Here is a 26,312-nt window from a genome sequence, read left to right as displayed (position 1 = left end):
TCTGTGCTACAGGGCAAGATGTCCAAGATACTTCCATAAATGAAAACAAGGTGCAGAACAGTACGTACAGTGTGATCTTTTGTGCAAATAATTACAATAGCAGAGGATAAGTATATACAGGCTTAGAGATATATGTGCTGCTGAATGCATGACTTTTTTTTTTTTTCTGGAAGGAAATTTAAACAACCTAACTGGTTATTTTAGAAATATTTTGAGAGAAAATGGGTGGGAGGGCTTTCTCTTTTCATTATTTATCTTTCTCACAGTGCATAGTGAGGTATATATATTTAGAAAATATTACCTGTGGACAATGAAATTACGGTTCATTCTGTTTTATTCTTTACACTTCGTATTTTTTTTTTTTTTTTTTTTTCGACAGGGTCTTGCTCTGTCCCCCAGGCTAGAGTGCAGTGGCGTGATCCTGGTCTACTGCAGCCTCAACCTGCTGGGCTCAAGCGATCCTCCCACCTCAGCCTCCCAAGCAGCTGGTACTACAGGCGTGTGCCACCATGACCAGCTAATTTTTAATTTTTTTGTAGAGATGAAGGCCTCACTATGTTGCCCAGACTGGTCTGTATCTTTTTTTTTTTTTTTTTTTTTTTTTTCTGAGACAGAGTCTTACTCTACTGCCCAGGCTAGAGTGCAGTGGTGTAATTTAGGCTCACTGCAACCTCTGTCTCCTGGGTTCAAGCGATTCTCTTGCCTCAGCCTCCTGAGTAGCTGGGACTACAGGCACCTGCCACCATGCCCAGCTAATTTTTTGTATTTTTAGTAGAGGCGGGTTTTCACCGTGTTAGCCAGGATGGTCTTGATCTCTCGACCTTGTGATCTACCCACCTCGGCCTCCCAAAGTGCTGGGATTACAGGCGTGAGTGACCACGCCCAGCCCTGATTTTTGTATTTTTAGTAGAGATGGGGTTTCACCATGTTGGCCAGGCTGGTCTCAAACCCCTGACCTCAGATGATCTGCCTGCCTTGGCCTCCCAAAGTGCTGGGATTACAGGTGTAAGCCATTGTGCCCAGTCTAGGTCTGTATCTTTTTTTTGTTTGTTTTTTGAGATGGTGTTTCACTCTGTCACCCAGGCTGGAGTGCAGTGGTGTGATCTCAGCTCACCACAACCTCTGCCTCCTGGGTTCAAGCAATTCTCGTGCCTCAGCCTTCAGAATAACTGGGATTACAAGGGCCCGCCCCCACACCCAGCTAATTTTTGTATTTTTAGTAGAGATGGAGTTTTACCATCTTGGCCAGGCTGGTCTCAAACTCCTGACCTCAGATGATCTGCCCATCTCAGCCTCCCAAAGTGCTGGGATTTATAAGCGTGAGTCACTGCACCTGGCAAGGTCTGTATCTTTTTCTCTTTTTCTTTTCTTTTCTTTTATTTATTTATTTATTTATTTATTTTTTTAAGGATTGGAGAGTTTAATAGGCAAGAAAGAAGGGAGAAGAAAGAAGGAAGAAGCTCCCCTGTACAGAGACAGAGGGACGGCGTCTCCAAAGTTGAGAGGGGAGACCTCAAGGTCTGTATCTTTTACTTATTTATTTATTTATTTATTTATCTATTTAGGATGGCCTCCCAAAGTGCTGGGATTACAGGTGTGAACCACCGCACCTGGCCTTTTTTTTTTTTTTTGAGATGGAGTCTCACTCTGTCACCAGGCTGGAGTGCAGTGGCACGATCCTGGCTCACTGCAACCTCCATCTCCCAGGTTCAAGTGATTCTCCTGCCTCAGCCTCCCAAGTAGCTGGGACTACAGGTGCGTGCCACCGTGCCCGGCTAATTTTTATATTTTTAATAGAGACAGGGTTTCACCATGTTGGCCAGGATGGTCTCCATCTCTTGATCTCGTGATCCACCTGCCTCGGCTTCCCAAAGTGCTGGGATTACAAGGTGTGAGCCACCACGCCCAGCCATGGTCTGTATCTTTTTTTTTTTCTTTTTTTGAGACAGAGTCTCACTCTTGTCACCCAGGCTGGAGCGCAATTTCAGCTCACTGCAACCTCTGCCTCCCAGGTTCAAGCGATTCTCCTGCCCCAGACTCTCGAATAGCTGGGATTACAGGCGCCCATCACCACACCTGGCTAATTTTTTGTACTTTTAGTAGAGACGGGGTTTTACCATGTTGGTCAGGCTGGTCTCGAACTCCTGACCTCAGGTGATCCACCTGCCTTGGCCTCCCAAAGTGCTGGGATTACAGGTGTGAGCCACAGCACCCGGCCCGGTCTGTATCTTTTAAAACAATATGTATTAAACCAATAAGTATTATTTTTAAGAAAAGTTAAAGAATCAGGCAGTCTGTATTTGTAAGATCATACAGGTCAGAGCTAGGATCGCTAATTCTCCAGGAAAATCAATGGGAGATGATGGAAGAAATGCTTTGCTTTAAGATCTGTACACACCAATAACAGTGTCCCTGATTCTACACCTCACTTTGAGGTAGGAGGCAGGACTCAGCTCAGGTGGTAGGACTTGACTCCAGAGGTGGAGCTCAGACACCGGGCCTAATTGAGGACTAGCTAAAAAAGGGACAGGGTGAAAACACCTCCCCATAAGACATGCCCACTAGCATGCCATGTCAATTTACTGATGCCATGGCAACACCTGGAAGTTACCGCCCTGATAACCTGGAAAACTACCCCTTTTCTAAAAATGTCTACAGAATCTGCCCCTTAACTTGCATATAATTAAGAGTGGGTATGACTATGACTGTAGCCCTGACTCTGAGCTGCTACTCTGGACACACTGCCTATGGGAAAGTCCTGTTCTGCAAACAGTGGTACCTTTGCTGCTGCTGGACACTGCCACTTCAATAAAAGTTGCTGCCTAACACCACCAGCTCACCCTTGAATTATTTCCTGGGCAAAGCCAAGAACGCTCCTGGGCTCAGCCTTCCGGGCTCGCTTGTCCTCTGCCAACTTCTTGGAGTCCTGTGGCAAACGTTTGAACCTCCTCTGGCTTCCTTCCAACCACTTCCTTTCCCTCTTTCTTCCCCATTTCATGGGCTCATCATTTAATTTTTGGCCTGAGCCAAACAGTAAGGAACAGAAATCTGGAGGAAGAAAAAGAAACAAAAACTCCATATACAACACTTCAATACCCACGACCCAATCACCTGTCATTTGGACTAAATTATATTAACCTCTTTAAGAAAGACCTGAATCAAATTCACCTTTGAATCCCCTGAAGCATGTAGCCTAGGACTGCACACAGTAGGTACTCAATAATACCTGTTGGATGAGTGAATGGAGCAACTGTGTACACAGCACTTGTCCTTTTTCAGGTCTGTTCTTTGATAAAAGGACCCACAAGATAGAAGGTCAAGCCTCCCCAAGTACTTAGCCTATCAGATTTAATGTTGCCCTTCCTCATGAGTGTTTTGGGAAATTGGAAGGCAACTCCTGGGGTCTCTGAAAGAGAATCTGATGTCCCCTCTGTGTCTTTTTTTTTTTTTGAGATGTCGTTTCGCTCCGTCACCCAGGTTGGAGTTCCGTGGTACGATCTCAGCTCACTGCAACCTCCGCCTCCCAGGCAAATCAAGTGATTCTTCTGCTTCAGCCTCCTGCATAGCTGGGATTACAGGCGCCCACCACCACGCCTGGCTAATTTTTGTATCTCTAGGAGAGACAAGGTTTCACCATTTTGGCCAGGCTGGTCTCAAACTCCAGACCTCAAGAGATCCGCCCACCTCGGCCTCCCAAAGTGATTACAGGCCTGAGCCACTGCGCCAGGCCCCGCTCTGTGCCATATTAATTCATTAACAACTGGGTAAGCTGCCCAAACTCACCTTAGGCTACTGAAGGCTGTGTATCCAGCACCCTGAGAGCCTTCTTGGTTTAAGAAGGAGTTAAAGCAGAACTGGGTGGTCTGCCAGGTCTCCCACCTGGCAGAGAGATGGGTAGCACCAGTTTGGCTGGTGGCTGGAGCAGGACAGTTGGTATATTTACAGCCACAGATGCCCAGGGGGTTCTGTATCAGGAAGTCGTCTGCAGAGGGTCACTTCGACCTGTTTACTTGTCTTCAGTACCGGCGCTAACATTTTCCTAGTCTTTCCCTGGGATATTTTTCTGAACATCTTGTGCTGGTTGACACAGCCTGGCACGGCTAGTAGCAGGCAGGTTGCTGCCATCTGGTGGAGAAGAGGGGCCACAGCCTTGCCTGGCTCAGTCTGAGACTTAAGAGATGAAAAGAATCTTTGAGGAACGCTTCTAGGAGAGTGGATTTCAAACTTCCACAGCCATGGAACCCTTCCTTCTTTTAAAATTTATTGGGCCGGGCACGGTGGCTCAAGCCTGTAATCCCAGCACTTTGGGAGGCCGAGACGGGCGGATCATGAGGTCAGGAGATCGAGACCATCCTGGCTAACATGGTGAAACCCCGTCTCTACTAAAAAAAATACAGAAAACTAGCCGGGCGAGGTGGCGGGAGCCTGTAGTCCCAGCTACTCGGGAGGCTGAGGCAGGAGAATGGCGTGAACCCAGGAGGTGGAGCTTGCAGTGAGCTGAGATCCGGCCACTGCACTCCAGCCTAGGCAACAGAGCGAGACTCCGTCTCAAAAAAAAAAAAAATTTATTTTATGCATTTATTTTTTTAGAGACAGGGTTTCGCCATGTTGGCCAGGCTGGTCTTGAATTCCTGACCTCAAGTGATTTACCTGCCTCGGCCTCCCAAAGTGCTGGGATTACATGCATGAACCATAGCGCCTGGCCATGGAACCCTTTCTTCTTCTTCTTTCTTCTTTCTTCTTCTTCTTCTTCATCTTGTTTTTTTTTTTTTTAGATGGAGTCTCGCTCTGTTGACCAGGCTAGAGTGCAGTAGTGAGATCACGGCTCACTGCAACCTCCGCCTCCCAGGTTCAAGCAATTTCCCTGTCTCAGCCTCCCAAGTAGCTGGGACTATAGGTGCATGCCACCACGCCTGGCTAACTTGTATTTTTGGTAGAGACCGGGTTTCACCATATTGGTCAGGCCGGTCTTGAACTCCTGACCTCAGGTGATACACCTGCCTCGGCCTCCCGAAGTGCTTGGATTACAGGTGTGAGCCACCACGCCTGGCGGAACCCTTCCTTCTAACAACAGCAGTGCCTAAGGTCCTCGTGTAAAACTGATAAATGCATCATGGCTCTGGCTGAAAGCATCTTCACATCAATCACCTCATATACTCTTCAATAACGCTACCATGTGAATATTCATATCTTTAGTTTCTTGAGGAAAAAAATAAGGCTGTTTAAAGTATTTAAGTAATTTACCCAAGGTTTCCCAAGCTATTCAGTGGCAGAGTCAGAATACAAACCCACGACTTTTTTTTTTTTTTTTTTTTTGAGACGGGTCTTGATCGTCGCCCAGCTGGGTGCAGTGGCCGGATCTCAGCTCACGCAAGCTCCGCCTCCCTGGTTTACGCCATCTCCTGCCTCAGCTCCTGAAGTAGCTGGGACTACAGGTTGCTGCCCGCCACGTCGCCCAGCTAGTTTTTTTGCTATTTTGTTTTTAGTAGAGACGGGGTTTCACCATGTTAGCCAGGATGGTCTCGATCTCCTGAACCTCATGATCCGCCCATCTCGCCTCCCAAAGTGCTGGGATTTACAGACTTGAAGCCACCGCGGCCCAGGCCTTTTTTTTTTTTTTTTTTTTTTGACACAGGCTGTCTCTTCTGTCACCCCCAGGCTGATGCAAGTGGTGCAATGACAGTTCACTGCAAGCCTTGACCTCCCAGCTCAAAGCAGATCCTTTTGCCAACCTCAAACCTCCCTGAGTTGCTGGGGACCCAGGTGGTGTGCCACCATCGCCTGGCTATTTAAAAAAATTTTTTTGTAGAGACAGGGGTCTCACTATGTTGCAGGCTGGTCTTGAACTCGTGGCGCTCAGGTGATACACCTTGCCTCACCTTCCCAAACTTGCTGATTATTACAGGCATAAGCCAACCAAGCTGCTTTTTTTTTTTTTTTTTTTTTTTTGACAGGATTTCAATTACTATTGCCCAGGCACTGGCGTGCACTGTTGCCAATCATAGCTCCACTGTAGACTCAAGAATCCTGTGCTCAAGCAATCCTCCCACGTTCAATCTTGCCAAGTAGCTGGGACTACAGGTGATGCGGATGACCACACCTGGCTAATTTTTTATTTTTATTTTTTATTTTTTTTTGTAGAGATGAGGTCTTGCTGTGCTGCCCAGGCTGGTCTCAAACTCTTGACTTCAAATGATCCTGCTGCTTTGGCCTCCCAAAATGTTGAGATTGCAGGCATGAGCCATCGCGCCTGGCCCAAACGCACATCTTTCTAGTTCTGGAACCTGCACTAGTTCCACTAAACTGCCTTCTGGAGTGAGAACCCTGGGAAGTTCAGCCCAGCACAGTTTCACAGTGTCAGCAAGCATTGCTGTAGTTTGCTGGCATGAAGATGAAGGGATTTTTTTTTTTTTTTTTTTTGAGACAGAGTTTCAGTCTTATTGCCCAAACTGGAGTGCAGTGGTACGCTCTGGGCTCACTGTAGCCTCCACCTCCCTGGCTCAAGCGATTCTCCTGCCTTAGCCTCTCGACTAGCTGGTATTACAGGCATGCACCATCACACCTGGCTAATTTTTTGTATTTTTAGTAGAAACGGGGTTTCAACATGTTAGGCTGGTCTCAAACACCTGACCTCAGGTGATTTGCCCGCCTCAACCTCCCAAAGTGCTGGGATTACAGGCATGAGCCACCGCGCCCAGCCCACGAAGGGACTTTCAAAAGAGAAGACATTGTCTCCGTCTCCCCACTTTTCCGGTCTAGATGGGGATGAAACTGTGTGTATGAAGGGAATGGACAGGACACATGCTGCCTCCCATCTGTGGATGCAAAGGAAGGATTTATATGCCAGGGTGCCCCAAATATTGGAGCATTTGAAGCTGAGAGATGGGATAGGAACAGCACTCGATGGAGAGTTTGGGGACCTACATTCCAACCCTGACTTTGCTACTTATACCCCATGGGACGTCGTGCAAACCTCCTCACCCTTCTTGCCCAAAGGCAGGGGTGCTCCTGATGATCTGAAAGCCTCCTCTTCAATTCTGTGCTGTTTTGGTTTCAGTGGGGGTGGAGCTAGACAGGAGAGGAATCCTAAAGAAAGTAAGTGTTGAAGAGAACCTTGAGCAGCGGAAAGGTAGGACATGGAAGAGGGAAGTGGCGCTGCACGTAAGAGCTTGGCAGAGGCAACAAAGGAAAGAAGCGATTGCTTGCCAGAGACAGAAAGCTCATTCTTGAATGCCTCTTAAAGACTAGTTCTGGCACAGTTCATAATGAAGAGTACCTGTAGGTTCTTTTGGGGTCTCTAGTTGTCCAGGACCAACATGGGCTTGGTCAAGACACTCCTCCACCCAGAGGCTAAAGCTTCCAGAGGCCCCAGTGTCTGGGATTCATCGCTGCACTGGGCTCCCCTCCTTAGCGGTGGCCTCTTCTTGCTTTGGAAAGACAGTCCAGCAGCAAACACTCCCTGGAGAGCAGAGGAGTGGAAAAGAAGTGGTTTTCAACTTCAGACCGCCAGGAGACCTTCCTTCCTAATTCCTACCTGTTTGCTACCCTCGTTCTCATCTACTGCCATTTCAGAAACATGTGTAAGCCACAGAGAACAGCAGGTGTTATAAATCTGTGTGCCAGGGCCCCAGTGTGACTTTGCTTCTCAGATCACCATAGCCTTGGACACAATCAAAAACTAGTGACAATTACATTGGTATCTGACTTAAATCCCTCAGCCCCTCCTGGTGCCTGAGACTTACAAATTCCAGGGTTCTTCCCTCTCTTCTCCAAGGCTATCAAATCCCCTATGTTAGGGGTCAGCAAACTTCTTCTTTTTTTTTTTTTGAGACAGAGTCTCACTCTGTAGCCCAGGCTGGAGAGCAGTGGCGTGATCCTGGCTCACTAAAACTTCTGCTTCCCGCGTCAGCCTCCCAAGTAGCTGGGATTACAGGCACCTGCCACCATGTCCAGCTAATTTTTTTTTTGTTTTTTTGTTTTTGTATTTTTAGTAGAGATGGAGTCTCACTATGTTGGCTAGGCTGGTCTCGAACTCCTAACCTCAGGTGATCCATCCGCTTCGGCCTCCCAAAGTGCTGGGATTACACACATGAGCCACCATGCCCAGCCACGGGTCAGCAAACTTCTTCCATAAAGGGACAGGTAGCAAATATTTTAGGCTATACAAGCCATATGGTTTCTGTTGCAACTATTCAGCTCTGCTGTTGTAGTGCTGAGAAGCATAGCGATGTTCCAAAAAAATTTTACTTATGGACTGAAGTAAGAATTTCACATTGTCATATGTTATACAATATTTATATTTATTTATTTATTTATTTTTTTTTTTGAGACGGAGTCTCGCTCTGTCGCCCGGGCTGGAGTGCAGTGGCCAGATTTCAGCTCACTGCAAGCTCCGCCTCCCGGGTCTACGCCATTCTCCTGCCTCAGCCTCCCGAGTAGCTGGGACTACAGGCGCCCGCCACCTCGCCCGGCTAGCTTTTTGTATTTTTTAGTAGAGACGGGGTTTCACTGTGTTAGCCAGGATGGTCTCGAACTCCTGACCTTGTGATCCGCCCGTCTCAGCCTCCCAAAGTGCTGGGATTACAGGCTTGAGCCACTGCGCCTGGCTTATATTTATTTTTTAAAATGAGATGAGACTTCGCTATGTCCAGGCTGGTCTTGAACTCCTGGACTCAGGTGATTCACCTGCCTCTGCCTCCCAAAGTGTTAGGATTACAGGCGTGAGCCACCGTACTAGCCCCTATTATTTTTTTAGAGACAGGGTCTCCTTTGTCATCCAGACGGGAGTGCAGTGTCTTGATCATAGCTCAGTAAAACCTTAAACTCCTAGATTCAAGTGATTCTCCTGCCTCAGCCTCCTGAGTAGCTAGGACTATAGGCACGCACCCCTATGCCTGATTTTTTATCTTTTGGTTTTTTTTTTTAAGAGATGGGGGTCTCACTATGTTGCCCAGGCTTGTCTCAGACTCTTGGCCTGAAGCAATCCTCCCATCTCAGCCTCCCAAAGTGTTGGAATTACAGGCGTGAGTGACCATGCCTGGCCTTCATGTGTCACAAAATATTCTTCTTCTTTTGACTTTTTTCTAAGCACTTAAAAGTGTAAAAATTCAAGTTAAACATCAGAAAGGAAAAAAAAAGTGTAAACATCATTCTTAGTTCATGAGCTATGCAGAAACAAGTGAAAGGCTGTATTTGGCCCACAGGTTATAGTTTGCCAACTCCTGACCAAAGTGTTTGCACCTCTTTCAGCCAAACTTAGATGGTCCAAGCCTTTGATTATAGCTTTTCTGGCTAATCCAAGTGGGTTGTCCCAGTCTCCAAGGATGGCAACAACTTTAAGTTCCCTCAAAGTAGCCTTACCCTTTCAGCTTTATTTTCTCTTCTGAAGTGGCTTGATTAGAGGGTGCTAGAGAGCCGCCCCTCCTTCCCCTGCCCCTAGCTATAAACTGGTTTCCCCAGTATATTTCTACCCATTCTCTCTCTCGACTATGTGCATCTGGGCCTTACCAAGGCACCTCAGTCCCTACTGGCCAGGCAGGCCTTATCGCTCTATTTTGTTAAATTCTCTACCCTGGTGTTACCAGAACTCCAGAGCCAATGCCTCTTTTATTAAGGGAGATCTTATATACAAGGAAGGTTTGGAAGAGGTCAGCCAGAGGTGAATTCCTGGAGCAGGGGGATTTTAAGCTGAGCTTCCCAGGGACAGGGACAGGAATTAGAGGAGGGAAGAGAGAAGCATGGTGTTCCAGACAGAAGCAGGAGAGAGTGGGCTGTGAGTAGGCGGCAGGGAGGGGAGAGTCTGCACGTGGACGCCCATAGGAAGCAAGATATATATCATTCTGAGGAATTGGTCTTGGGGAGGGAGGTGGCTTGGTGGTTGGGTTGACCAGTTAGACCCTGAAAACCCTGATTTGGAGCAGCTGGAGATAACTTGACCCATGGCATGAGAGGAGAACTCAGTCTCAACTTCCAGCTCTGTTTTTTTTTTTTTTTTTTAATGGTCCAGAAGTCTTTTATTTATTTATTTTGCGCCTATTATGCCATGAATTCATAGGGAACAGGTCCAGCAGTTCAGACGCCTTTCCCTTGGTTTTCACAAAGCGTTCTTCTCTGGGCAGAGCAGGCTGGCGCTTCAGCTGAACCCAGATACTTTTCTCTTTGGCGTCTTTTTTCTGATCATTTACTTTCATATGCTTCAGGAAGCGACTGCAGCTCTCAGAGTGCTTAATGTGCTCAATAAGGACATTAATTCTCTTGACAAGAATCTTGTGCTTGTTTCCAACAATGCCAACAGCTTGCTGGGTAACACTGTAGACTTTGAGTTTTGCCATGGAAAGGTTTGTGGGGAATTCCTTTTTGAACAGCACCCATTCCCTTGATGTCTACAATATCACCTTTCTTGTAGATTTGCATGTATGTGGCCAAAGGAACAACTCCATGTTTTCTTTTTCTTTTTTTTTTTGAGACGGAGTCTCACTCTGTGGCCAGTCTGGAGTGCAGTGGTACGATCTCAGCTCACTACAACCTCCGCCTCCTGGGTTCAAGCGATTCTCTTGCCTCAGCCTCCCAAGTAGCTGGGATTATAGGCACCCGCCACCACGCCCAGCTAATATTTTGTATTTTTAGTGGAGACGGGTTTCATCATGTTGCCCACGATGGTCTTGAACTCCTAACCTCAGGTGATCCACCTGCCTCAGCCTCCCAAAGTGCTGGGATTACAGGCGTGAGCCACCGCGTCCAGCCCACTCCTATTTTGAAACGGCACTCCTCACCCTGTGAGAAGCACTAGGTAGGTTTGTGAGGTAAGCAGTAACATATTGTTAGGCTAGAAAGGGGTAGCCAGTACATGGAGAACCTTGAATGTCAGGACAAGACATTGCACTAGATTGAAGGTTCTTCATTGTGGAGGGGACGAGATCTGCTTTAGAAAACTGAACTTTGGGCCAGGCGTGTTGGCTCACGCCTATAATCCCAGCACTTTGGGAGGTTGAGGTGGGTAGATTACTTGAGGTCAGGAGTTCAAGACCAGTCTGGCCAACATGGTAAAACCCCACCTCTACTAAAAATTCAAAAATTAGCTGGGTGTAGTAGTGCATGCCTGTAATACTCAGAAGACTGAGGCAGGAGAATCGCTTCAACCAGAGAGGCAGAGGCTGCAGTGAGCCGAGATTGCGCTACTGCATTCCAGCCTGGGTGACAGAGCAAGACTTTGTCAAAAAAACAAAAAAAAGAAAAAAGAAAAAGAAAAAGAAAAGAAAAATGAACTTTGGAGCACAGTACAGAATGAATGGAAGATCCACGAGAAGCAGACCAATCAGTTGCAGCTTCCTGCGGGCTTCTCACCCAGGTAATTTTCAGTCTGGGTGGGCTGCTTTGGCACAATATACTGGTGGATGGCAGAGGTCAAGGGGAGGTCCTAACTGCACATCCCCAGGCTGACTGCTGGAATGTAACTAGATTATTTGCTAAGGTGGGATTTGACTAATCTTCCACTGTCTTTCCCTGTATTTCAAACAAACCCATCAAGATAAACACAGTGCTCCTCCTCCCTATCAGTCCACACTGGCGGAAGTTGTGTAAAACTAGCAGAAGTCAGGAAAACGGCAACCCTTTGAGGGTTTTTCTCTCCTCTCCCTGCCCAGGGTGCACTGCCTTCTTTGCCCTTCACAGCCCGAACAAGGGAACTATTCAGCCCCACCAAAGGGGAGAGGGAGGAAGACACTTCCTGCTCTCCCTTCTCTGGCCAGGACAGGACATGGTTTTTGATCTAAGGCCCAGAGAATCCCGAGCTGATAAAGGCCCATTGTGGCAGCTTCTAGAGAAACCCAGAGGCCATCAGGGGCTAAGAAGCTGGTTAACAGCCCTTGAACATTTGTGAAAAGAATTACTTGGCGGAAGTCAAGGCAAAATGAGGCCCCTGGGCTGCTACTGGGATGTGCCTTTGCCATCCCTGGCAGGGAGGCTAATGGCAAAGCTAGCAGGAAACCTGGCCCGCCTGCCACTGAAAGGGCTGACCTGAAGGCACCAGCAACCTCAAAGCAATGCAGGGCAGCTTTGCAGCTCAGGGCTCCCCTACAGACACCTGGCGGTTGAAACCCAATCTCCCGCCAAATGCAGGAAACACAACTGCTCTTTTAAAAAGAGCCTGGGAAAGACAGAGGAGCCTCCCACCCTCCCACCCCCAAAAGGGTGTCCAAAGCATTAAACAGCAGGAAGAGGAGGAAGGGCGCAGAGTGGAAGCCGGTCTGGAACTTATTTAGGAATTAGGCTCTTTCTGCTCCAATCTTTAACACACTTTGAGTTCAGGCACCTCATCATTTGAAAGCCTCACTATTCTTATAGCAAAAGCCAAAGTGGGAAGAGATATCCTGAGGCCTGAGATAAATGATGCTGGGGAGGTGGCAGGGAGATGGGCTGGATGGGGGGAGGCTCACGGGAGGAAGGTTTGAGGTTCAGCAGAGGGTGAGGAGCCCATCACACACTATTGTCTGCTCCCGGGATGGCTGCTGGGAGGCCCTGGGAGGGGTGCAGGATGCAGGGATTGGGAGAACTCAATCCCTGGCTCCACCCCAAATCTGTGCATCAGGTCTCCCTCTTCCCCAGCTGACAGGTGGTGGACCGATCACTCTGGGGGAGGAAACACGGACTCCAGGTCAGAGAGCAGCCTGTGGAGTCTTCTTAAAAGACCCCTCTCTGTGGCCAGGTGGTGAGCCCGGGGATTAAATGAAGAGCAGATTTAAAGCACAGTCAGTCCACTCACTGCATGCTGTTTCCATTTTGTTCCTAGAAGGATCTGGGGTGGGTGATTGACACAGTTCATTTCTCAACCTGAGGCCGGCTTTCCCTCCCCACCATCCAAAATGCACAAACTCAGCTCCCCTCAAATGCCAAGGCATTTCCAATATCCCTATCATCAAAGCAAAGCACAGTAAGCAGTACAAACCCACTGGCTGGGCACGGTGGCTCACGCCTGTAATCCTAGCACTTTGGGAGGCCAAGGCAGGATCACTTGAGCCCAGGAGTTCAAAACCAGCCTGGGGAACATGGTGAGACCTGGTCTCCATAAAAAATACAAAATTAACTGGGCATGGTGGTACACACATGTAGTCCCAGATACTCAGGGAGCTAGGGCAGGAGGATTGCTTGAGCCCAGGAGGTCAAGGCTGCAGTGAGACATGTTCACGCCACTGAGTGCGACGCTCTGCGTCAAAAAAAAAAAAAAAAAAAAACCAAACAAAAAGAACAAACGGCAAAACACGAAACCAAAAAAAAAAAAAAAAAAATCTACCGCAGAGCACTCCAAGCCATCTAACTGAGGACTACTGGACACATTATTTTACGTCAACCACTTCCCTAGCATTGGGGGAAGGTGTTGCTGGCACTTGGTGGGCAGGCCTGTAACTCCCAGTGAGCAGCGGCACCAAAACACACAGAACAAGTTAACTGCCCTCCACCCACCTTCACCGCCTACTAGCCCGTCCCATGACAAACCTCACCTGCTACCACGGAGATTCCCTTCAGGTTGGGGATGGATCTGGAACACAGCACAAAGTGTTTTCTGAAAACAAAGCATTTTCTGCCTTACTGGAGACGCTGTCCCAGCTGGCAATGCAAACATGTGCACACAAAAACTGCTAGAACACTCTGTTCTGATCCCACAGCTCCCACAAACAAAAAAACCAACTCATGGCTGAGCCGGAAGGTCTGGGTGTCATTTATTGACAGCAGTTTATACACATTTGTTTCCTTCCCATGGTTGCTTCCTTCCCAGCACAGGCATAGAACCCCTGAGAAGGGCAGTCTCTGAACGAGGGAGCCAGGAACGTAGGTTGGACACATCTTTGGCAGGCATGTTCAGCCCCAGCAGGATGCAATCCTTCAAGCTGGAATTCCATTGGGTATTTGAGAGGGACCAAGGTGGGGGGTAGAGAGGAAGTCTTCAACAGGACTCACATCTCGGTCCAGGCCTCCTCTCTCACTATCCAAGTCCATCCAAGTGTTAGGACCCTGGGGGGCAACAATCAGGCCCACCCACCTCAACAGGGGCAGATTCTTCAATCTGTGCCCAGTTCACACACACCTGTTTCCGCTGGTCGCACAGTTAAAGAGAATCAGCCTTATGGTAACAGACAGACCACTTCCTCTCTGCCCCTCCCCAGCACCTCTTCAGCGGCATCTGCACAGGAACCGCTGGGAAGATGGAGGCCTGCCTTCTCAGTTCAGCCACATGTGCCCTCATCCGCAAATCTTCCATCAGCAACAGGACAGAGGCCACACATGGACCCAGGCAGACACCTGTGCTCCCCAGTCCATCACACACTGCCCCGCCTGTGTGCTGCCAAATGCTGGTGCCCAGGCCGGAGCTCCAGCAGGCCCCGAATTGGGACCTAAAGCTGGTTTGCATAGGCACTTGGCAATTTTTGGTAGGGAGGTGGATAAAAAAGTAGATGGATGTGAAAAGCATGAAAGTTTCATTTGATAGACTAATTAGAGATCTGAAGTGATTTTACCTTTATTTCCTTCACTTTAAGCCAATCATGAAATTTCACAGTGATTTCTGGGGTGGGGGCAGAAGGAAGGCGGTGTTAAGAATCATCTGGGCTGTGGCCCAGTCAGCCCGCAGAAGTGCAGGCAGGGTGGGCCCTCACTGGGGCAGCTGGAGGAGCACAGACTGCCCCGCCGGCAGGTAGGTGATGTTCCGAGAACGTGAGAGCTGGTATGCGATGTCCTCCGCGGCTTCCAGCTTGCGCAGCTCGATCAGGCCGTCCCCTGCAGTGGCCAGTGAGTTGGCAATCAGCTCAGCCGCCTTGGAATCACCCTCAGCAGAGATGATGGCTGCCTTTTTTTGCTGCTCAGCCTAAAAGAATGGAGGTAGAGACAGACTAAGATCAAACCTCAGGGCACCGCATGTCAGGCTACAACCAAAGGCCCTCCACCAGAAAGCCACCTTCCCAGGCTCCTAGAGGAACTTGGGGAGTTTACCTCCTCCTGATGGCGGGGGGAAGCAGAGCACACAGCCCACCAGTCCTCCCCTTCCCTTTCATGCTCACTTGTCACGGGAGAGATACATTTCTGTTGGCTGCATGAATATTTGTCTTATTTCAAAGTCCTCGTTAATATTAATTGCAATCTAGCTTAACAACTCTACTCTGAGCCAGGAGGATCCAAGGCCAAGGAAAACAGAAGCAAAAGAAAAATGGAATCAACCCTCAACGCTCATCTTTCCTTCCAGCCCCAAGTCTAAAGGACTTCATCAAAGCCAGGACAGGGTCAGGTGTGGTGGCTCATGTCTGTAATCCCAGCACTTTGGGAGGTGGAGGTAGGAGAATCACTTGAGCCAGGAGGTCAAGGCTGCAGTGAGCTATGATCATGCCATTGCATTCCAGCCTGGGCCACAGAGGGAGACGCTGTCACACACAAAAAACCTCAGGATGGTAAAGGAAGAGCAGCACGCACTTCTGACTGTTCCTAGAGCTGCCTGTGGGCTAGGCTGGTTCCTGACCAGAATCCAGGCACCCACAGTGAGACCTCCTAGGCCTGCCCTACCAATATTAAGAGAAAGACAGTTCTCTGAAATGTGTGACCTTCAGGAGTGTGAGGAAGAGGACAGTATTAAGCCTCCCTGAAATTACATACAATTTTGAAATGGCTGGGCCCTGCGTCTATTTGCTTAACAAACATTTACTGTATACCTACTATCGCCAGACACTATACTAGACTTGTTATAATCTCTGAAGTTATGGAAGATACAAAGCAACGCAAGTCCCTGCCCACACAGTGTTTTCATTCTCCAAAATTCAATCTATTCCTCTTTTCCCATTTTATTTCTTGCTGTCCCCATCTCCCCATCAATTAGGGATACTGGTGGTGGGAAGAGGGGGACAACAATAAACATGTCTTTGCAAATACCAGAAAGACCAGGCTGCTACGCAAATACACTGTGTCCCATCGCATTCTTTTGACACATCTGGATGGATTTAGCACTAGAAAAAAATCTAGTGACGAAAGCACATCTGGTGCAACGTTTGATCTTTTTTGCTGTCAGCTTTCACTATGTAACTATGGTTAAAAATGACTTCTCAGTGAAGCTGAAAATACTCCAGGAGAAACATTTTTATTTGTAAGAGAGTGTTTTGATCTCAGAGAAGTGGAAGAAAATTACCCTTCAGTGATTTAGGAACATAACTCCACATATCTTTGACTAGCCCCGAAGACTCTGGAACCAATTGCAGAAGTACAATTCCTTCAAGCCCCTTCCGATTATCCCGGAAAAGGGATGACAGATGATGAATTTCCAGGCCACCCAGCAAATGGGGAAGCTGAGTGCAGGAGAAAGGGGAGAGAGAGGCTCCTGCCATCTGGATGAATGCTCACCTTTTCCACCACAAATCTGGCCCTCTCTGCTTCCTGCTGAGCCACCTGTTTGGCTTCCACCGCTTCTGTGAACTCCTTCCCGAAGGTCAGATGTGTCTAAGGGGAGAGAGTGAGCACAAGATGAGGCAGTGTGATTGCTTAGACAGCACTGCTGGGACGCCTCCACGGCCGCTGGAAGGAAGAGGCCAGCAATGGCTCTAGCAGCTGGAGGCATCTGTGAGGCCAGAACACTCTTCCACCTCTGTATCTGTATCCAAACGGAGTTTATACTCAGAATCTCTGGCTGCCCAAACTGCTCCTGTACATTACTCTGTCACTCTCAGTGCAGTGAGTGACTTCATGTAGCAAATGGCACCTGGGGCTTTTGATGGGGCCCACAGGCACCAGAAGGTATCTATTCAATCGACCACCTCCCCAGAGGAGAACTGTGGGTTCTAAGACCCTCGCCACTGACTAGTGCTCTTCCAAGGGCCTTTGATGCCTTGTTCAAAGCCCAAGGAAGGCCAGATGCAAAACGGGGCCCCTGAGAGTGAGGGAGGCTGCTGGTTCCCAGGGATCCAAGAGCCTGATGCTCTCTGCTTATGGATTAACCAGTCCACTTCTTCCCACAGCAGCTCCATTACTGAACAGGAAGAGGACGAGGGGTGGTGGAACGCAAAGCTATTCCCAATGTGAATGGTTCTGTTAAAGGGTTTAAAAGAAAGAGAAAGCAGGTAAAGTCATTGGTCGGGCTGAGGGTTTAGAAGTCTGATGATCCATAGACCTTCCCTAATCATGTCAGGTCTGACGTGACCGTCCCTAACGATAGCACAAACAATGGGAAAGGACCTCAGAATTCCTAATGCCCAGCCTAGAGCAATTTACTTATTCATCCTACTTTTTAAGGAAAAAGAATCAAGAGGAGAGCATTGGTTTTGCCATCAGATTCTAGTTGTTTCCCTTCCTCCGCTCTCCCAGCCTCTGCTTTTAAAAAAGCAGCCAGCCCTGAACTGCTCCTGACAAGTAAATCCTGGTCTCATTCTCTCCCAGAATGTTTAAGCTCCTAACTCTAACTGCAGCTGTTGTACTTCGCCTGATCCATTTCTAGTCTCTTAGTCAAAGTTTGGGTAAGAAAATCTGATCCTGAGAAATGAAAAATGAAATGTATAATTATGGAATAAAATTTATTTCTAAAAGGGCCAGCTGAGGGCAGCGAATTCCTCATGAAACCTAATTTTCTTCTCACACCTCTTAGACAGGGTTTCCTGTGGTCAGCCCACATTTCCCCAGAATGGAGTATGTGGTTAAAGTCTAGTAAAATGCCAACTTTTCCCTTAGGTTTTTACACAGCGTTTTCTCACAGCCAAGGTGTTCAGGTTCAAGGTAATTACCAGGGGAGGGCCTGCAGAACGGCTGCAGCCTGGCCTCTTGCCAGCAGAGGGAGCCCCGAGCCCCCGGGGGTTCCAGCAGGCAGAGCAAGGTGGAGCAGTGCCCTGGGGTTAGCACTGGGTGTTGTCCAGTGGCTGTTTAAACAGCTGCACAGATGCTGGGGGAAGCGATGCCTTTCCCTAGCGATGCACGGGAGAACTGAACAGGAAGCACTTTACCTCACTGCCAGAACAAATCACTCCAAATGATTTTTCCCAGAGAATCTAGAAACACGACCCTTCCCCTCACCCTCCTCAACCTGAAACGCTATCCTGCCTGTATTGCTTTCTGTCTGAGTTATGACATCCAATGTCATATAAACACACAAGCTATAGTGTCTCAAGAGGATAGCTTACGCCTCAGAGATGTCCCTTGCCCCCTATACCAGGCCTGGGGGAATCGAACCATTCATTTACACTCTATCACCTTTCACTAGGGTTCCCAGAACGTACATCACTGAGCTTTCGGACCGTAAGTGTTAGAAAACTCCCAGGGGTCGGGCTGGGAGGTCTGTGCTAGGGATAAAGACTACCCGAGCTGTTCTCTGGTCTCTACCAGACAGTTTCTGCCTGTGTCAAACAGGGTTAACAAGGCATCACTTTCTGGGTAACACAGTTTGGAGAACGTAAAACATGTAGTGGTTAGGGACTATCTGGATACAACCAGAGGTCATAAGAAAAATGTGTGTGGCAGGGGGAAGGTAAAAGAACCCTCAACTGAAAACCCACGGAGACTGCCTCGCCTCAACATGTTTCTGTGTTTTCAAGTCTCACATGTAGCAAAGCAGAAGCAGGGACCTAATAGCGTCTGCCCAGAAATGGAGCCAGGCACCTAACGAGAACTGCAGCCCCTTCCCCTCGGTCTCCCGAAGGATCTTACCAAGGACACGTCATCCAGGATGAGCCCAAAGGTGGCTGCTCGCTCTGTAAGATCGTCGCTCACCTGCCTGGAGACCAGCTCTCTCTGGGTGATTAGTTCTCCAGCATCAAAGCGAGCCTGGTTTCAAAGGGAGGAGCAGAAGGGCAGGGCAGGTTTATGAGGAAGCAGAAAAGGAACCAGGAAACTGCAGCCACATCCCAACCAACCCACTGCCAAGCACTTCCTGCCACCTGGCACCCTTCTGGGGAGGTGCTCTGGGCTTGAGGCTAAGGGCCCCTGTTCACTCACCACCACTGACTTGAGGATCTCGGTCGTGATGGACGGCAGCACACGCTCATCATAGTCCTCTCCGATGCTGGTGAAGATGCGAGGAAGCTGGCTAGCGACGGGCCGGAAGAGGATGCGCAGTGTGATGTTGACATTCTGTAAATCTTAGGGTAGGGGACAAACACTAGAGTTAAAAATAAAAACCACTGTAGGAAAACAAGTGCTTTTTTTTTTTTTCCTTTTTCCTTTTTTTGAGACGGAGTTTTGCTCTTGTTGCCCAGGCCGGAGTACAATGGGACGATCTCGGCTCACAGGAACCTCCACCTCAGGTTCAAGCGATTCTCCTGCCTCAGCCTCCCCAGTAGCTGCGAATACAGGCACACGCCACCATGCCCAACTAATTTTGTATTTTTAGTAGAGATGGGGTGTCACCACGTTAGGCTGGTCTCAAACTCCTGACCTCAGGTGATCCACCTGCCTCAGCCTCTCAAAGTGCTGGGATTACAGATGTGAGCTACCGCGCCTAGCCACAAGTGGTCTTTTATATGACCTCTCCTACTCCAATTTGCTACAATTTGTATTTATGTATTTTGAGACAGGGTCACATGTTGCCTAGGCTGAAGTGCAGTGGCAAGATCAAGGCTCACTGTAGCAGCCTTAACCTCCTGGGATCAACTGATCCTCCCACCTACACCTTCCAAGTAGTTGGGACTACACAGGCACATACCACCACACCCAGTAATCTTTGTACTTTTTGTAGAGCTGGAGTTTCGCCATGTTTCCCAGGTTGGTCTCAAACTCCTGGGCTCAAGTGATCCATCTGCCTCAGCCTCCCACAATGCTAGAATTACAGGTGTGAGCCATTACGCCTGGTAATTTTTATTTTTTCTTTTTAGAGACAAGGTCTTGCTATGTGGCCCAGGCTAGACTCAAGTTATTGGGCTTAAGCATTTCTCCTGCCTCAGCCTCTTGAGTAGCTGACACGCACCACTGTGCCTGGCTCCAAATTGGCTACAATTTATAAGCAAATCTGCTGATTATAAGATCCTAGAGGGCAAGGAATAGGTATGCCTGGTTTCCTTGGCAGAGAACCCAACAGAGCATCACAAAGAGTTTATAATTTCTTAGAACATTCAGTGATAGCAGCTTTTTGGTATCCCCTGAATGCCCTCAGATACACGTAATTCAGATTATATGTCTACCAGGTGCCACGTAACGTCTGCAACACTGAACATTTTAAGACAATAGACAGGCCAATGCTAAGAATTGTAGGGTGAGGCCTTTCCAAGCTCTGGTGATTGTGGCCAAGTCAGGAGTCAGCCTTGGAGAGGTTAGTTTGGGTCTGGTGGAAACCGTGTTAGACTAGTTCATTTGCTTTCTGGGCCTTGAGGAAATGTCGGGGAAAACTGAAGGAAAAAACAGTCATAAAAGCACTCTGTCAAATGTGTAACACATATAAGGGGTTAATAGACCCATCTGTGTTCTGCTTCTCATTACTTGGGCCAATTAAAGGATCCAGGGAGAGAATTATACCTTCCCCTGGACAATTCAGGCCTGCAAGGAGCCAAAGCACTGTCATGGCTTGCTTACAGACGTCAACAATACGGACCAAGCGCCCATGAGACAGAGCCCTGAACTGCGCACCAAGAGAGGTGGGCAATGTATTAATACCGACAACTCCCTGATCTCTGGAAGCTCCTATCAATAGTTTTAGAAATAGGTACGTAATGTATCCTGAAAACAACTGCAAAACAGTACAGAAAGAAATCCCAAAGAGGTGGGAAGTTTAGAAGCAGGCTTTTTTTTTTTTAGACAGAATCTCACTCTGTTGCCCAGGCTGCAGTAAAGTGGCACGATCTCAGTTCACTGCAACCTTCATTCCCCAGGTTCAAGCGATTCTCCTGCCTCAGCCTCCTGGGTAGCTGGGATTACAGGCACCCCCCACCACCGGCTAATTTTTGTATTTTTAGGCGAGACAGCATTTCACCACATTGGCCAGGCTGGTCTCAAACTCCTGACCTCAGGTGCTCCACCTGCCTCGGCCTCCCAAAGTGCTGGGATTACAGGCATGAGCCACTGCACCCGGCCATAAGTGGATATTTCTAAGATTCCATATCGAACTCCCCAGGGCAAGTAGTCTAGTCATTCCTGTGATGTACAGTCCAAACTCTTTTGGATCCTGGTATCCCACAGATGCTCCAGCGACACAAAAGAGCAGAGCACCTCTTCCACACTCCCTACTTTACCTGAACCACAGGCAAGACTCACCTTTGCTACCAGTGATGACCGGCACATTACGTGGTCGAGAACGGCAGTCAAAGATAATTGGTTTCTGTACCCATGGGATGAGAAAGTGAGTCCCTTCCCCTACCACAATGTCCTGTACTCCACGGAACCGGTCAAAGATGACAGCTCTGTGCCCAGCATCCACTAGGAAGAAAGGATAATGACATGTCATAAAAATCTTCCCATCCTTTAAACAAAAGGATCATGTCTTTGAAAGAGCCCTGGTGCTTTCTGTTCACTTAGTAAGTCTCCCCCTTCTCTCTGTCTTCCCCAACTCCTGGTCTCTAGAGACTTCTAAATAGCTACAAAACTAAGCAATCACTTCCTGTTCCACATGTCCCCAAGGATTGGTAATAGGATCTGTTCCTTAGCATCCTTTCTCCTTGAGGGAACTGGCTGTTCATTTTCTGAATGACCATTCTATCCCTGAATTCCCACCAACATATTTCCAGGAATCACCTACCAAAACTTCTAAAACTCACTGAGGTCTTCCCAGTTACCACATATCCAAGGGGCTCCAATTTAACCTAGTGCTCCCAGAAGCAGCACCCTCATTACGGGAATCCTACATTTAGAAGGTCCCACTCTTTCTTCCTAATAGCTCTGTTTCTATAGTTTTAAGGGGTTATAGAGCTGTCTTGGCAGAGAGAGAAATTTATGACGGCAATTACTGTCTAGTGGCAGGTGTGGCCAAAAGGATCACAAAACTGCTAAGATGTGTCATATAAGCCAAGCAGGCTTTTCTAATCAGCTGCCTCTCTGAACTTTATCATTGGTCCAAATCTTCACTCTGAAAGTAAAGCTCCTCTTGTCAGCCAGCCACACACCAGATGGGTCAATCTACTGCTGCTTTGCAGCATGTGAAAGTGTTAGAATGTCAGAGTTAAAGGGGGTCCTACAGATACAGTCAGGTCAAATCCATTGCTTGACCAATGAGGAAGCTTCCACAGTAAAGTGAAAGAAAACCCAGCTTAACCCCCCTCCTACAGTTTTTTTTTTTTTTTTTTTTTGAGACGGAGTCTCGCTCTATCACCCAGGCTGGAGTGCAATCGCCGGATCTCAGCTCACTGCAAGCTCCGCCTCCCGTGTTTACGCCATTCTCCTGCCTCAGCCTCCCGAGTAGCTGGGACTACAGGCTCCCGCCACCTCGCCCGGCTAGTTTTTTGTATTTTGTTAGTAGAGACGGGGTTTCACCATGTTAGCCAGGATGGTCTCGATCTCCTGACCTTGTGATCCGCCTGTCTCGGCCTCCCAAAGTGCTGGGATTACAGGCTTGAGCCACCGTGCCCAGCCCCTCCTACACTGTTAAAAGCTGGGCAATGCATCTCAAAGATATTTCTTCTGAAACTATCCAAATTCAGCAGAGCAAAAGCTCCTGTTCGGGACAAGGTCGCCCAAACAGATCTGCAGCCTTTGCTGTTATTCCACATGCAAGAAGAGGAGAACAAATGAGATCTCCATTTCAGACAGCCAGGGCAATCCAGACCCTGTGCGGCAGCATTTGGGTGGTGCAGCTTCACTTCACCTTGACAGGAGCCACTGGACACACCCAACTAGGAAGTGGGCTGGGAGGCTCTTTTTGAATAAAGGCTCTGAGAGAACCTATGACTGAAAGTTCAGGGGCTCTGATAACCATGCAGTCCTAGGGTATGAAATGGCAAGAGATGAGCCCTCTTGGCCACAAACATATTCACTGACAGCAGCTACCATCAAGAGTGTCACATGGGCTATGCAGACCAACAGAAATCTCCCAGGAAAGTGCAGTGACCCACTGTCCCTCCATGCCTCACCATTATATAAGGCAGAGTTCACCACGCCTCCTGCAACAGCTAAGGCCAGGCCAAACTTGCCAATGGACTCAAACACTTTGGCAGCCATGTTTTCTTCTGCTGGACCCTCTCACACCTAAGGGGATAAAAACAAAACACAATCAAATTTGATGCCAAATCCTCAGAAAAGGCCCTCTCTGACACACAACAGTCACTTTTCAACCGGGCTATTTATTTCCCCATTCCTGAAAGTGCTAAATCATCCATTGAAGGATACCTAATAATGCTTTGTAGCTTGTAAAGTGTACTATCAATTCTTCTGCTTTATTTTCCAGTTTCTTTTCTTTCTTTTTTCTTGAGAAAGGGTCTTGCTCTGTCACCCAGGCTGGAGTGCAGTGGCACAATCTCAGCTCACTGAAGCCTCGACCTCCCAGGCTCAATCTTCTCACCTCAGCCTCCCAAGTAGCAGGGTCCACAGAAGTGTTAAATTAGCTAGCCACCACGCCCAGCTAATTTTGTTCATTTTTTTGCAGAGATGGGGTCTTGCTACGTTGCCCCAGGTGGTCTTGAACTCCTGAGCTCAAGTGTCCCCCTTGCCTCGGCCTCCCAAGTGTTGGGATTACAGGCATGAGCCACCATGCCTGGCTGATTTCTCTTTTTTTTCTCAACCATTTAAAGTAAGGTGTCTGGGACACTTGGTTCAATAATGAAAACAATGCATGGGCTTGAAATCCATAGAGAACTTAGCACCATACTAAACCACCCTCTCATTTCCTGGACAAGTAGGCCCCCAAAAAGAGGCTGTGTGGTTGGATTGCTGCAATTATGGTTTGAAAAAATAACTCGAAAAATGTGCTACATGTTGATGTCAACAAAAAAAGTAACCATTACAGCTAACACTTATATCAGGTAGCCTAATAAAAGCAATTTATTTACTTCTCACAATTACCCTATGAAGCATATTACTCCAGAGGAAACAGAGGCACACAGAGAGGTTACATGAGAAGCCGAGATTGCAGTTATTAAGTGGTAGAACCAGAATTAGAACCCAAAAGTCTAATGCTAGCAGACACAGCTTTCCTCCTCACCATACTGCTTCTCAACATTGTGTATTAGGAACGACCTGCTTCTTATGGAAGCAGGAGCTGGATGACATCCTGTGGCCAAGATAACTTAAGAACCCATTTGGGAGAAAGGCTCTAACTAGTTGCACAGGGATAAAGAGTTCTGGAATAACTGGGAGGGTGGGGCTGAGGCGGGGCGGGCATAAGCACAGTTGACCTAACTAGAAATCACTCTAGCATCTAACTTTCTAACGCTCCGCCCCACCGTCGTTGCCCGCTCCAGCCTCAAATCCTCCCTCCCTACTTCCCAGACCTCAACTCCTGAGACTACCTTTATCTCGTCCAGTGCATTTAAATCTTCCTTCTCCGAGGCTGGGACACCTGGCTCTTTCCATTTCTAATGGCTTCTGGATTATTCCTCACCCTGCCCCCATGGACACCTCCCTTACTCTGAGTACCCCCTGGCTCGTCCCGGGCTCAGCCCCTTCTCCCCTCCCTCACAAGCCGGACTCACGCACGCACTCTCCTCGCCCAAAGTGCACATCATGGGGCACAGGAGGATTGCAGAGACGCCCAGAGACTGGCCTTTGCCGCCCCCTCCATTCTCACCTGCTTCCACTCTGACCTCCACATGAATTCCCCAACCACGCATACTGCGCATGCGCTCCTCTGCCCCGCCCTCTTTCCAAGATCCACGCTTCCTATTGGTGGGGAAGAGAGCTGTGAGTTCTGGGAAGGGTGGCTTAGAACCTCACCCTGGTTCCACGGCTCTTAGCAGATGAACTACAACTCCCAAAAGACTATGCAGCGGCGGGCCCGCGAAGAAAAGCGTTTTCTCTTTGGTGATCACCGCGACTATGTTGCCGCAATGCCTTTTGGGAGCTGTAGTTTCCTGGGGCTAAATGCACGTGCCTATCCTGTACAGCGGCTAAGACTGAGGGAAGGTGAGCCTTAGGGCTCCGGGAAAGAGGAGGTGGGCGTCCAGTTGGTGGCAAAAAATGAGTAGGGGCAAGTTTATCACTGATGAAGAAGGGCAGGTGGAACTCTGGGGAAAGTCGTGGTGAAATCACCGGCGGGCTGAGACCCTTTGGGAGAAACGAAGGGCCGTCTTCCTTCCAAAGCCCTGTCTGCAAACGTCCTCAGAGTTGTGAGACATTGATTACCAGACACAGAGAGAACCATCTGTGCTGAAACACTGAGACCAACCGAGAGGAAGGAATTCATTCAGGGTCATGCACCGAGTGAGAAAAGGGGCTCGGCTTGGAATCCAGGTCCCCTGAACATGATTTTAAAGAAACGTTTTATTTGGAAAAGTTGCAAGAATAGTGCAAAAGAACGCACGTTTAACTTTGGCTCAGATTCACCTATTGTTAACAATGTGCTTCATTTGTTTTATCATTTGTTTCTTACCTCTCCCCTCCTCCTCCCGGCCGCCGCTCCGCCGCCCCACCTGCGTGTGCGTGTTTATTTTCTTATTTTTGTTTTGTTTTGCTTTTTTGTTTGTTTTTGAGATGGAGTTTCGCTCTTGTTGCCCAGGCTGGAGTGCAGTGGCGCGATCTCGGCTCACGCAACCTCCGCCTCCCGGGTTCAAGCGATTCTCCTGCCTCACCCTCCCGAGTAGCTGGGATTACAGGCATGCGCCACCACGCCCGGCTAATTCTTGTATTTTTAGTACAGACGAGGTTTCCCCATGTTGGTCAGGCTGGTCTCGAACTCCCAACCTAGGTGATCCACCCGCCTCGGCCTCCCAAAGTGGTGGGATTACAGGCATGAGCCACCGCGCTCAGCTCTCATTCTAGTTTTTACCTCCATAAGATCAACTCTTTTAGCCCCCACATAGGAATAAGAACGTGAGGGCTGGGCGTGGTGGTCACGCCTGTAATCCCAGCACTTCGGGAGGCCAAAGCCAGAGGATTGCTTTAGCCTAGGAGTTTGAGACTAGCCTGGGCAACAAAGTGAGACCCTATCTCTATAAAAAAATAAAAATAAAAGTAGCTGGATGTGGTGGCATGTACCTGTAGTTCCACCTATTCGGGAGCCAAGGTGGTAGGATTGCTTGAGCCTGGGAGGTCAAGGCTGCAGTGAGCTGTGACTGTGCCACTGCACTGCAGCCTGGGTGACAGACCGAGACTGTCTCAAAAAAAAAAAAAAAGTATGGTCATTTTAACAATATTAATTATTCAATCCACCAATCCATGAACACGAGATGTCTTTGTATTTGTTTATGTCCTCTCCAGTTTCTTTCATCAGTGTTTTGTGGTTTTAT

At 48.4% G+C, this 26,312-nt stretch overlaps 1 protein-coding gene and 1 pseudogene across 2 annotated transcripts; both read right to left on the bottom strand.

The window, feature by feature from the left end:
* Positions 1–10,035: 10,035 nt before the first annotated feature.
* On the bottom strand, positions 10,036–14,254 carry LOC108516412 (60S ribosomal protein L21-like; annotated as a pseudogene).
* PHB1 (prohibitin 1) lies at positions 13,692–24,726 on the bottom strand. 2 transcript variants are annotated; one of them, XM_017853997.1, is made up of 7 exons: positions 24,656–24,726; positions 23,004–23,118; positions 21,196–21,357; positions 18,949–19,091; positions 18,661–18,777; positions 16,375–16,470; positions 13,692–14,857 (listed from the first exon to the last, which is right to left on the bottom strand). In XM_017853997.1, the coding sequence occupies exons 2-7, from the start codon at positions 23,089–23,091 to the stop codon at positions 14,645–14,647; spliced, it is 819 nt and encodes a 272-aa protein (XP_017709486.1). In that variant the 5' UTR covers positions 23,092–23,118; positions 24,656–24,726; the 3' UTR covers positions 13,692–14,644. The 2 variants fall into 2 exon arrangements, with proteins under 2 accessions (XP_017709486.1, XP_017709487.1); XM_017853998.1 differs by having other exon boundaries at positions 24,561–24,679.
* Positions 24,727–26,312: the final 1,586 nt, after the last annotated feature.

This window comes from Rhinopithecus bieti, unplaced genomic scaffold (genome assembly GCF_001698545.2).
Source record: "Rhinopithecus bieti isolate Rb0 unplaced genomic scaffold, ASM169854v2 scaffold_35856, whole genome shotgun sequence".
Lineage (NCBI taxonomy): Eukaryota > Metazoa > Chordata > Mammalia > Primates > Cercopithecidae > Rhinopithecus > Rhinopithecus bieti.
This window is presented reverse-complemented; position numbering and strand designations above follow the sequence as displayed.